This window comes from Coregonus clupeaformis, chromosome 9 (genome assembly GCF_020615455.1).
Source record: "Coregonus clupeaformis isolate EN_2021a chromosome 9, ASM2061545v1, whole genome shotgun sequence".
Taxonomy (NCBI): Eukaryota; Metazoa; Chordata; class Actinopteri; order Salmoniformes; family Salmonidae; genus Coregonus; species Coregonus clupeaformis.
Window position 1 is genome coordinate 17,173,394 of NC_059200.1, and position 13,223 is coordinate 17,186,616.

The window sequence follows — 13,223 nt, forward strand, 5'->3', positions numbered from 1 at the left end:
ATTACTTGTTATATTAATTTTTTTAGTCATTTACCAGACGCTCTTATCCAGAGCGACTTACAGGAGCAATTAGGGTTAAGTGCCTTGCTCAAGGGCACAGACAGATTTTTCACCTAGTCGGCTCGGGGATTAGAGCCAGCGACCTTTCGGTTACTGGCACAACGCTCTTAACCACTAAGCTACCTGCCGCCCTAATATCTAACAATTTCACAACATATACCCAATACACACAAATCTAGTAAGGACTGGAATTTAAGAATATATACATATATGGACAAGCAACGACAGAGCGGCATGGACTAAGATACAGTAGAATATTATAGAATAGACTGCAGTATATACATATGAGATGAGTAGTGCAAGATATGTAAACATTATTAAAGTGACTAGTGTTCCATTTCTTTAAAGTGGCCAGTGATTTCAATAGGCAGCAGCAGCCTCTAGTGTGCTAGTGATGGCTATTTCACAGTTTGATGTGAGGATACCGCGTGCAGTATGACGAAAGTTAGCGATAGTGTCGCAAGCCAGCGTTAGTGCAACGACTGGAAGTCTACAGGTACAGTAGCAATGCTAACTTCCTTCATACTGCACACTGGGACATAAAAATGGTATCCACAAGTTCATTTGACTCTGGGGAAGTAGAATCTCACAGTATCCCTTTAAAATGACCCAACATTCCTTCACATCAGCATGGACTATAATATTTTTTTACATTTTTGTTTTATTCATTTAGCAGACGCTCTTATCCAGAGCGACTTACAGTTAGTGAGTGCATACATTATTCTTATTCTTCTTTATTTTTTATTTTTTTTATACTGGCCCCCCGTGGGAATCGAACCCACAACCCTGGCGTTGCAAACGCCATGCTCTACCAACTGAGCTACATCCCTGAGCTACATTATTTTCAGGTTGACTGGGAGCAATGACTGTTTCATTCTCCCTGCTACAGTACACCGCTCTGCATGGGAGGAGGGAGACAGACCCCCACATTAAAGAAAGAGAACCTGTCCACAGCTCAGATAGAATAAGCACATGGAGGGGGCCGAGCCTCAGCCAGGGAAAAAGCCTCAGACAGGGAAAAAGCCAGGGAAAAAGCCTCAGCCAGGGAAAAAGCCTCAGCCAGGGAAAAAGCCTCCGCCAGGGAAAAAGCCAAGGAAAAAGCCTCCGCCAGGGAAAAAGCCAGGGAAAAGCCAAGGGAAAAAGCCTCCGCCAGGGAAAAAGCCAAGGAAAAAGCCTCCGCCAGGGAAAAAGCCTCCGCCAGGGAAAAAGCCAGGGAAAAAGCCACAGTGTCAAGGAAAATAATGCCTCTGGTTGGCGGCTCAGTCAGTCAGCGATATAAAGTTAGAAAACGCTGGAGGAGAGAAGCGTTTGTGTCCCAAATGGCAACTTTGGGCCATATAGGGCAACTCTGATGGGTATACTGTATGAAGAAAAAAATTTATGAAAAAAAAAAAATGCAGTAACTGTAAGTCGCTCTGGATAAGAGCGTCTGCTAAAAATGACCCCCCCAAAAATGGGGGTGGGGGCCACAAAATCTGAATTTATCATGAGGAGCCACAAGTTGCGCGCGGTTCTGCGTACGAACATCCATACCCACACATGAATTCAGAGCAGGCCCTAGCTTTTTGGGGGCCCTAAATTAAAATTATGTAGCCCCCCCGCGAGCAAAACATTTTAGCAGCCCTGCTCTTGACAGCGGAGAGAAAAATAAAGGAGAATTGTTTTAGAGTTCATTTCCTGGAATTCTACACATTCTGCCATCGGGCGTAGAGAACATTATGTAGTTTAATGCAAGTGTGCTGAAATTCTACACATTTTGCAATTCTACTAATTTTGCCATAGGGTGGAAAGAAATGTCTGCAGTGTTTAATATGATATCTGCGCGAGAGTGACTAACAAAATCAATGGGGGCCCTCCAGTCAGTAAATCGACCATGATTACTACAAGTTTAGATAGCTGGCTAGATTAATGTTTTTGCTGACATGGGCTAATTGGATGATTGTCAGCGACTGACATAAGAGAAAAACTGCTGATGCCGCCAGGTGCCCATCCCTGTCCTATATAGTAAACTACTTTCAACCAGAGGACCATGGGCCCTGTTCAAAAGGCAATAGGCTGGGTAGGAAGGCAGGCTGGGTAGGAAGGCAGGCTGGGTAGGAAGGCAGGCTGGGTAGGAAGGCAGGCTGGGTAGGAAGGCAGGCTGGGTAGGAAGGCAGGCTGGGTAGGAAGGCAGGCTGGATAGGAAGGCAGGCTGGATAGGAAGGCAGGCTGGATAGGAAGGCAGGCTGGGTAGGAAGGCAGGCTGGGTAGGAAGGCAGGCTGGGTAGGAAGGCAGGCTGGGTAGGAAGGCAGGCTGGATAGGAAGGCAGGCTGGAGAGGAAGGCAGGCTGGATAGGAAGGCAGGCTGGAGAGGAAGGCAGGCTGGATAGGAAGGCAGGCTGGGTAGGAAGGCAGGCTGGGTAGGAAGGCAGGCTGGGTAGGAAGGCAGGCTGGGTAGGAAGGCAGGCTGGGTAGGAAGGCAGGCTGGAGAGGAAGGCAGGCTGGAGAGGAAGGCAGGCTGGGTAGGAAGGCAGGCTGGATAGGAAGGCAGGCTGGAGAGGAAGGCAGGCTGGAGAGGAAGGCAGGCTGGAGAGGAAGGCAGGCTGGAGAGGAAGGCAGGCTGGATAGGAAGGCAGGCTGGGTAGGAAGGCAGGCTGGGTAGGAAGGCAGGCTGGATAGGAAGGCGGGAGGCAGGCTGGGTAGGAAGGCAGGCTGGATAGGAAGGCATGAGGTTTAGTATAGGAGCCCGTTCATCCCTCCCCTCTCCCTCCCTCCCGCCCTCCACCCCGCCCTCCCTCCATCCCGCCCTCCCTCCCTCCCGCCTCCATCTCGCCCTCCCTCCCTCCGCCTCCTCCATCCCTCCCTCCCTACCGCCTCCCTCCATCCCTCCCTCCCTCCCGCCCTCACTCCATCCCGCCCTCCATCCCTCCCGCCCTCCCTCCCTCCCCCAAGCCTCCAGATGGCCAACAGACAGAGAGCGCTGCATTAGAGAAGGATGTAAAAATTAATGTCCCACATGACTTCATATACGTAGACTCAGAAATTAAATAAGTGCCATGGCAAGTAGCTTATGCGATATGGCAAGTAGCTTATGGCTCTCATGGCTCGTTACAGCATGCAAGCAGTGTCAATCATGCACCAGTGTGTGTGTGTGAGAGGCAGACTTGGCTATAAGTGAGAGAGCGTTAAAGGTCTAGAATTATCCCGTCTCTTATTAGAAGCAGGCATTTGGAAACCACAGCCACCCTGTCTCACGCACTCTGGGTGTGCGTTCCAAATCGTACCCTATTCCCTTTATAGTGCACTATTTTGACCAGGGTCCATACGGCTCTGGTCAAAATGAGTTCACTATAGGAAATAGGATGCCATTTGGGATGCACCTGGCACAACACAGCACCACTAAAACACATCCAGACCGTCCTGAACATCTCACCAACCAGTCAGCCTCTCTGCTCTGGTCCGCTCCGTTCACGTCGTCTCACACATTTTTTCACCTTCCTTTCCAAACATCTCAACAGCTGAGTCTCTTGACAGTCCTTCACTAGTTAGTTATCAATCATCAACTCGACGCCAAGGTTTAGATTCACAGCAGCAGGACTCACCGTCCATGGAGAAGTCTGGTCTACATACCCCCTGGGATAGTGGTCCAAGCCCCGTCTCAGCCAGTCTCCTGTCAGTGCCCCTGACGTTTCAATCTCTTCCTTACTATCCTACCATTAGAAACAGGAAAAAAAGGGTCTCACCGTCCATGGCCTGGCGGAGGACCTGCAGCTTCCTCTGCTTCTCCTTGATCCGGTCATAGGCTGAGGTCAGAGCTGAGCTGACCGACAGGGCTGAGCGGTGGTGGGCCTTCGTCCTGTGCGTCTCCAACCCCCCAAAGTCTGAGTAGCGGTTCTCCCCGTCTCGGTCTCTGTCCCGGGACACCCGGGAGGCTGACTTGTGCCTTCCCCCTGAGCGGGTACTGAGGGCACTGCTACCCCGCCTGGCATCCTCAAGGGCTCCAAAGCGGAGCATATCCGGGTCAATGTGGGCCAGGTCTACAGAAGACGCCCAGTTCTTCTTGTGTTGGGCTGTTGAGTCTCCTCTATAGGGCAGGGACCTCCTGTCCAGCTCGACCGGCCTGCCTCTCTGCTGGGCCTGGAAGTAGAGGGCCGGGTCTGCGGAGGACTCTGACCCAGGATGGTTATCCGAAGGCGGGTAGGGACCAGGCGGGGCCACCTCCTCACCTCTCAGGAGGTCCTGGATGGGGAGGGAGCCCATGGAGCGACTCATGCCACGGTTCAGAGATGCCTGCTCCTGACTACGGGCCTTGTAGCGCTCCAGTACCCGCGGGGCTGCACTCCTCCCTGAGGGGAAAGACAGAAGGTAGATCAGACAACAGGGATATAACATACTGTATAGGGACTAATTAATCAGACAACAGGGATATAACATACTGTATAGGGACTAATTAATCAGACAACAGGGAAATAACCTACTGTATAGGGACTAATTAATCCGACAACAGGGAAATAACCTACTGTATAGGGACTAATTAATCAGACAACAGGGAAATAACCTACTGTATTAGGGACTAATTAATCCGACAACAGGGATATAACATAATGTATAGGGACTAATTAATCCGACAACAGGGATATAACATACTGTATTAGGGACTAATTAATCCGACAACAGGGATATAACATACTGTATAGGGACTAATTAATCTGACAACAGGGAAATAACCTACTGTATAGGGACTAATTAATCCGACAACAGGGAAATAACCTACTGTATAGGGACTAATTAATCCGACAACAGGGAAATAACATACTGTATAGGGACTAATTAATCAGACAACAGGGAAATAACATACTGTATAGGGACTAATTAATCCGACAACAGGGATATAACATACTGTATAGGGACTAATTAATCAGACAACAGGGAAATAACATACTGTATAGGGACTAATTAATCCGACAACAGGGAAATAACCTACTGTATAGGGACTAATTAATCCGACAACAGGGAAATAACCTACTGTATAGGGACTAATTAATCCGACAACAGGGAAATAACCTACTGTATTAGGGACTAATTAATCAGACAACAGGGATATAACATACTGTATAGGGACTAATTAATCAGACAACAGGGAAATAACCTACTGTATAGGGACTAATTAATCCGACAACAGGGAAATAACATACTGTATAGGGACTAATTAATCCGACAACAGGGAAATAACCTACTGTATAGGGACTAATTAATCCGACAACAGGGAAATAACCTACTGTATAGGGACTAATTAATCCGACAACAGGGAAATAACCTACTGTATAGGGACTAATTAATCAGACAACAGGGAAATAACCTACTGTATTAGGGACTAATTAATCCGACAACAGGGATATAACATACTGTATTAGGGACTAATTAATCCGACAACAGGGGAAATAACCTACTGTATAGGGACTAATTAATCAGACAACAGGGAAATAACCTACTGTATTAGGGACTAATTAATCCGACAACAGGGATATAACATAATGTATAGGGACTAATTAATCCGACAACAGGGATATAACATACTGTATTAGGGACTAATTAATCCGACAACAGGGATATAACATACTGTATAGGGACTAATTAATCTGACAACAGGGAAATAACCTACTGTATAGGGACTAATTAAACCGACAACAGGGAAATAACCTACTGTATAGGGACTAATTAATCCGACAACAGGAAATAACATACTGTATAGGGACTAATTAATCAGACAACAGGGAAATAACATACTGTATAGGGACTAATTAATCCGACAACAGGGATATAACATACTGTATAGGGACTAATTAATCAGACAACAGGGAAATAACATACTGTATAGGGACTAATTAATCCGACAACAGGGAAATAACCTACTGTATAGGGACTAATTAATCCGACAACAGGGAAATAACCTACTGTATAGGGACTAATTAATCCGACAACAGGGAAATAACCTACTGTATTAGGGACTAATTAATCAGACAACAGGGATATAACCTACTGTATAGGGACTAATTAATCCGACAACAGGGAAATAACCTACTGTATAGGGACTAATTAATCCGACAACAGGAAATAACCTACTGTATTAGGGACTAATTAATCCGACAACAGGGAAATAACCTACTGTATTAGGGACTAATTAATCCGACAACAGGGAAATAACCTACTGTATTAGGGACTAATTAATCAGACAACAGGGAAATAACCTACTGTATTAGGGACTAATTAATCAGACAACAGGGATATAACCTACTGTATAGGGACTAATTAATCAGACAACAGGGAAATAACATACTGTATTAGGGACTAATTAATCCGACAACAGGGATATAACATACTGTATTAGGGACTAATTAATCCGACAACAGGGATATAACATACTGTATTAGGGACTAATTAATCCGACAACAGGGATATAACATACTGTATTAGGGACTAATTAATCCGACAACAGGGATATAACATACTGTATTAGGGACTAATTAATCCGACAACAGGGATATAACATACTGTATTAGGGACTAATTAATCCGACAACAGGAAATAACATACTGTATTAGGGACTAATTAATCAGACAACAGGGATATAACCTACTGTATTAGGGACTAATTAATCCGACAACAGGGGAAATAACCTACTGTATAGGGACTAATTAATCAGACAACAGGGATATAACATACTGTATTAGGGACTAATTAATCCGACAACAGGGATATAACATACTGTATTAGGGACTAATTAATCCGACAACAGGGATATAACATACTGTATTAGGGACTAATTAATCCGACAACAGGGAAATAACATACTGTATTAGGGACTAATTAATCAGACAACAGGGATATAACCTACTGTATTAGGGACTAATTAATCCGACAACAGGAAATAACCTACTGTATAGGGACTAATTAATCAGACAACAGGGATATAACATACTGTATAGGGACTAATTAATCCGACAACAGGGGAAATAACATACTGTATTAGGGACTAATTAATCCGACAACAGGGATATAACATACTGTATAGGGACTAATTAATCAGACAACAGGGAAATAACATACTGTATAGGGACTAATTAATCCGACAACAGGAAATAACCTACTGTATAGGGACTAATTAATCCGACAACAGGGAAATAACCTACTGTATAGGGACTAATTAATCCGACAACAGGGAAATAACCTACTGTATTAGGGACTAATTAATCAGACAACAGGGATATAACATACTGTATAGGGACTAATTAATCAGACAACAGGGAAATAACCTACTGTATAGGGACTAATTAATCCGACAACAGGGAAATAACATACTGTATAGGGACTAATTAATCCGACAACAGGGAAATAACCTACTGTATAGGGACTAATTAATCCGACAACAGGGAAATAACCTACTGTATAGGGACTAATTAATCCGACAACAGGGAAATAACCTACTGTATAGGGACTAATTAATCAGACAACAGGGAAATAACCTACTGTATTAGGGACTAATTAATCCGACAACAGGGATATAACATACTGTATTAGGGACTAATTAATCCGACAACAGGGAAATAACCTACTGTATAGGGACTAATTAATCAGACAACAGGGAAATAACCTACTGTATTAGGGACTAATTAATCCGACAACAGGGATATAACATAATGTATAGGGACTAATTAATCCGACAACAGGGATATAACATACTGTATTAGGGACTAATTAATCCGACAACAGGGATATAACATACTGTATAGGGACTAATTAATCTGACAACAGGGAAATAACCTACTGTATAGGGACTAATTAATCCGACAACAGGAAATAACCTACTGTATAGGGACTAATTAATCCGACAACAGGGAAATAACATACTGTATAGGGACTAATTAATCAGACAACAGGGAAATAACATACTGTATAGGGACTAATTAATCCGACAACAGGGATATAACATACTGTATAGGGACTAATTAATCAGACAACAGGGAAATAACATACTGTATAGGGACTAATTAATCCGACAACAGGGAAATAACCTACTGTATAGGGACTAATTAATCCGACAACAGGGAAATAACCTACTGTATAGGGACTAATTAATCCGACAACAGGGAAATAACCTACTGTATTAGGGACTAATTAATCAGACAACAGGGATATAACCTACTGTATAGGGACTAATTAATCCGACAACAGGGAAATAACCTACTGTATAGGGACTAATTAATCCGACAACAGGGAAATAACCTACTGTATTAGGGACTAATTAATCCGACAACAGGGAAATAACCTACTGTATTAGGGACTAATTAATCCGACAACAGGGAAATAACCTACTGTATTAGGGACTAATTAATCAGACAACAGGGAAATAACCTACTGTATTAGGGACTAATTAATCAGACAACAGGGATATAACCTACTGTATAGGGACTAATTAATCAGACAACAGGGAAATAACATACTGTATTAGGGACTAATTAATCCGACAACAGGGATATAACATACTGTATTAGGGACTAATTAATCCGACAACAGGGATATAACATACTGTATTAGGGACTAATTAATCCGACAACAGGGATATAACATACTGTATTAGGGACTAATTAATCCGACAACAGGGATATAACATACTGTATTAGGGACTAATTAATCCGACAACAGGGATATAACATACTGTATTAGGGACTAATTAATCCGACAACAGGGAAATAACATACTGTATTAGGGACTAATTAATCAGACAACAGGGATATAACCTACTGTATTAGGGACTAATTAATCCGACAACAGGGAAATAACCTACTGTATAGGGACTAATTAATCAGACAACAGGGATATAACATACTGTATTAGGGACTAATTAATCCGACAACAGGGATATAACATACTGTATTAGGGACTAATTAATCCGACAACAGGGATATAACATACTGTATTAGGGACTAATTAATCCGACAACAGGGAAATAACATACTGTATTAGGGACTAATTAATCAGACAACAGGGATATAACCTACTGTATTAGGGACTAATTAATCCGACAACAGGGAAATAACCTACTGTATAGGGACTAATTAATCAGACAACAGGGATATAACATACTGTATAGGGACTAATTAATCCGACAACAGGGAAATAACATACTGTATTAGGGACTAATTAATCCGACAACAGGGATATAACATACTGTATAGGGACTAATTAATCAGACAACAGGGAAATAACATACTGTATAGGGACTAATTAATCAGACAACAGGGAAATAACCTACTGTATAGGGACTAATTAATCCGACAACAGGGAAATAACCTACTGTATAGGGACTAATTAATCCGACAACAGGGAAATAACATACTGTATAGGGACTAATTAATCCGACAACAGGGAAATAACCTACTGTATAGGGACTAATTAATCCGACAACAGGGAAATAACCTACTGTATAGGGACTAATTAATCCGACAACAGGGAAATAACCTACTGTATAGGGACTAATTAATCCGACAACAGGGAAATAACCTACTGTATAGGGACTAATTAATCAGACAACAGGGAAATAACCTACTGTATAGGGACTAATTAATCCGACAACAGGGAAATAACCTACTGTATAGGGACTAATTAATCCGACAACAGGGAAATAACCTACTGTATAGGGACTAATTAATCCGACAACAGGGAAATAACATACTGTATAGGGACTAATTAATCAGACAACAGGGATATAACATACTGTATTAGGGACTAATTAATCCGACAACAGGGATATAACATACTGTATTAGGGACTAATTAATCCGACAACAGGGATATAACATACTGTATAGGGACTAATTAATCAGACAACAGGGATATAACCTACTGTATTAGGGACTAATTAGAAAGTGTACCACAGGTGTACTTTCAGTAATGTCATTCTACTGCCAATGTTTGTCTATGGAGATTGCATGGCTGTGTGCTCGATTCTATGCACCTGTCAGCAACGGGTGTGGCTGAAATAGCCAAATCCACTAATTTGAAGGAATGTGTCCACATACTTTCGAATATAGTGCCTTCAAAAAGTATTCAGACCCCTTGACTTTTTCCACCTTTTCCTTTTACACACAATTCCCCATAATGACAAAGCGAAAACAGGTATTTAGAAATGTATCAAAATTAAAAATAGAAATACCTTATTTACATAAGTATTCAGACCCTTTCTTATGAGACTCGAAATTGAGCTCAGGTGCATCCTGTTTCCGTTGATCATCCTTGAGATGTTTCTACAACTTTGAGTCCACCTGTTGTAAATTCAATTGATTGGACATGATTTGGAAAGGCACACACGTGTCTATATAAGGTTCCACTGTTGACAGTGCATGTCAGAGCAAAAACCAAGCCATGAGGTTGAAGGAATTGTCCGTAGAGCTCCGAGACAGGATTGTGTCGAGTCACATATCTGGGGAAGGGTACCAAAAACATTCTGCAGCATTGAAAGTCCCCAAGAACACAGTGGCCTCCATCATTCTTAAATGGAAGAAGTTTGGAACCACCAAGACTCTTCCTAGAGCTGGCCGCCTGGTCAAACTGAGCAATTGGGGGAGAAGGGCCTTGATCAGGGAGGTGACCAAGAACCCGATGGTCACTCTGACAGAGCTCCAGCGTTCCTCTGTGGAGATGGGAGAACCTTCCAGAAGGACAACCATCTCTGCAGCACTCCACCAAATCAGGCCTTTACAGTAGATTGGCCAGACGGCAGCCACTCCTCAGTAAAAAAGGCACATGACAGCCCGCTTGGAGTTTGCCAAAAGGCACCTAAAGACTCTGACCATGAGAAACAAGATTCTCTGGTCTGATGAAACCAAGATTGAACTCTTTGGCCTGAATGCCAAGCTTCACGTCTGAGGGAAACCTGGCACCATCCCTACGGTGTAGCAGGGTGGTGGTAGCATCATGCTGTGGGGATGTTTTTCGGCGGCAGGGACTGGGAGACCAGTCTTCGGGATAAGTCTCAATGTCCTTGAGTGGCCCAGCCAGAGCCTGGTCGAACATCTCCGCAGAGACCTGAAAATAGCTGTGCAGCAACACTCCCCATCCAACCTGACAGAGCTTGAGAGGATCTGCAGAGAAGCAGAATTGGAGAAACTCCCCAAATACAGGTGTGCCAAGCTTGTAGCGTCGTACCCAAGAACACTCAATGCTGTAATTGCTGCCAAAGGTGCTTCAACAAAGTACTGCGTAAAGGGTCTGAATGCTTATGTAAATGTGATATTTTAGTTTTTTATTTGTAATAAATTAGCAAAAATGTATAAAAACCTGTTTTGGTTATGTCATTATGGGGTATTGTGTGTAGATGAGGGGGAGGGGGACAATTTAATCAATTTTAGAATAAGGCTGTAACGTAACAAAATGTGAAAAAAAAGTCAAGGGGTCTGAATACTTTCCGAAGGCACAAGCCTGGTGTCAGATCTGTTTGTGTTGTCTTGACAATGCTGTGACACTGACCAATAGGAGTTGACAAACCTACACAAACAGATCTGGGACCAGGCTGGAAAAATCTATTAGTATAATAAAACCTCTTGCAGTTTTACAGGTTATTGGATTAACACATTTTTATAAATCCCAATTGTAGACAGACTGATTTAATGAAGTCATGTGAAAAAGTGGTCTTTTTTTGTTGTTGTACATATTTGGACAAATGGATATTTGAGCTAAATTCCCACAGCATTCATTGATAAAAGGTAAAGAAATTTAACAAATCACACACAAAAAAATTAAAACTTTGAAAATGTTATGCAATTAAAATAAACAAAAATGCATTTTCCTTAGTACACCCCTACCTTTACCATCACATAAAATGGCTCCAATTTGAATCAGGTTCACCAAAACAGGTGCAAATGATCAGAAAATTATTAGAGATAAACTTAACCATATTAAAAACTTGGTCTGGTTTAAAAACTTGGTCTGGTTTGGTCTTAACCATATGGGTGTATGGTAACACATCATGCCAAGTTCAAATGACCTACCAGAGGCCCTCAGAAGAAAGAGTAGTGATGCCCATGAGTCTGGGAGGGGTTACAAATCCATTTCTAAGCAAATCAACGTACATCATTCCACTGTCCGATGGCTCATCTACAAATGGAGAAAATTCCAGACCCTCTGGCAATCTACCTAGGACAGGTCGTCCCACCGAATTCAGCCCAAGAGCTGACCGAAAGATGCGAAAGATGCTCATAGAAGTCTAAGAACCCCGGGGGTAACATCAAGGGATCTACAGGCCTTTCTTGCCACAATCAATGTGGAAGTGCATGAGTCAACTGTCAGAAAGAGACTGCACAAATTTGGCCTACATGGCAGGTCAAGGAGGAAGAAGCCTCTGCTCTCAAAAAAGAATATGTAGACACGACTGATGTTTGCCAGACAACACCTGGGTAAAGACCAAAACTACTGGAACAATGTGCTCTGGACAGATGAGTCAAAAGGTGGAGTTGTTTGGACGCAATGCCAGACGCCATGTTTGGAGAGAACGAAACACTACCTTTGAACAGAAGAACCTCATGCCAACCGTAAAGCATGGAGGCGGTGGCGTTATGGTTTGGGGCTGCTTTGCTGCCTCAGGGCCAACTTGCCATCATTGAGTCAACCGTTAATTCTATATTGTACCAGATAATTCTGAGGCCATCTGTCAAAAAGCTGAACCGAACATGGATCTTGCAACAGGACAATGATCCAAAACACAAAAGCAAAGCTACAACAGAATGGCTCAAAAATAAGAAATGGAGGGTAATGGAATGGCTGAGTCAAAGCCCAGATCTCAATCCTATCGAAATTTACATTTACGTAATTTAGCAGACGCTCTTATCCAGAGCGACTTACAGGAGCAATTAGGGTTAAGTGCCTTGCTTAAGGGCACATCGACAGATTTTTCACCTAGTCGGCTCGGGGATTAGAACCAGCGACCTTTCGGAAATGCTGTGGGGGGACTTGAAGCGGGCCGTGCACGCAAGAAAACACAGTTGAAACAGTACTGTAAAGAAGAGTGTCAAAAATGTCCTCCCAGTCGATGTAAGAGACTGATTGACAGTTACAAGAAACGTCTACTTGAAGTTACTTCAGCCAAAGGGGGCAACACCAGCTATTGAAGCTAGGGGTGTCCTTAATCTT

General features: G+C 42.8%; 1 protein-coding gene across 3 annotated transcripts in view; it reads right to left on the bottom strand.

The window, feature by feature from the left end:
- ptpn13 (protein tyrosine phosphatase non-receptor type 13) overlaps nucleotides 1–13,223 on the bottom strand; it is a 145,976-nt gene that overhangs the window by 63,074 nt on the left and 69,679 nt on the right. For all 3 annotated transcript variants that reach the window (XM_041885337.2, XM_041885338.2, XM_041885336.2), the window contains exon 7: nucleotides 3,783–4,385. In XM_041885337.2, coding sequence (XP_041741271.1) covers nucleotides 3,783–4,385 — 603 coding nt within the window. The remainder of the gene's footprint in view (nucleotides 1–3,782; nucleotides 4,386–13,223) is intronic.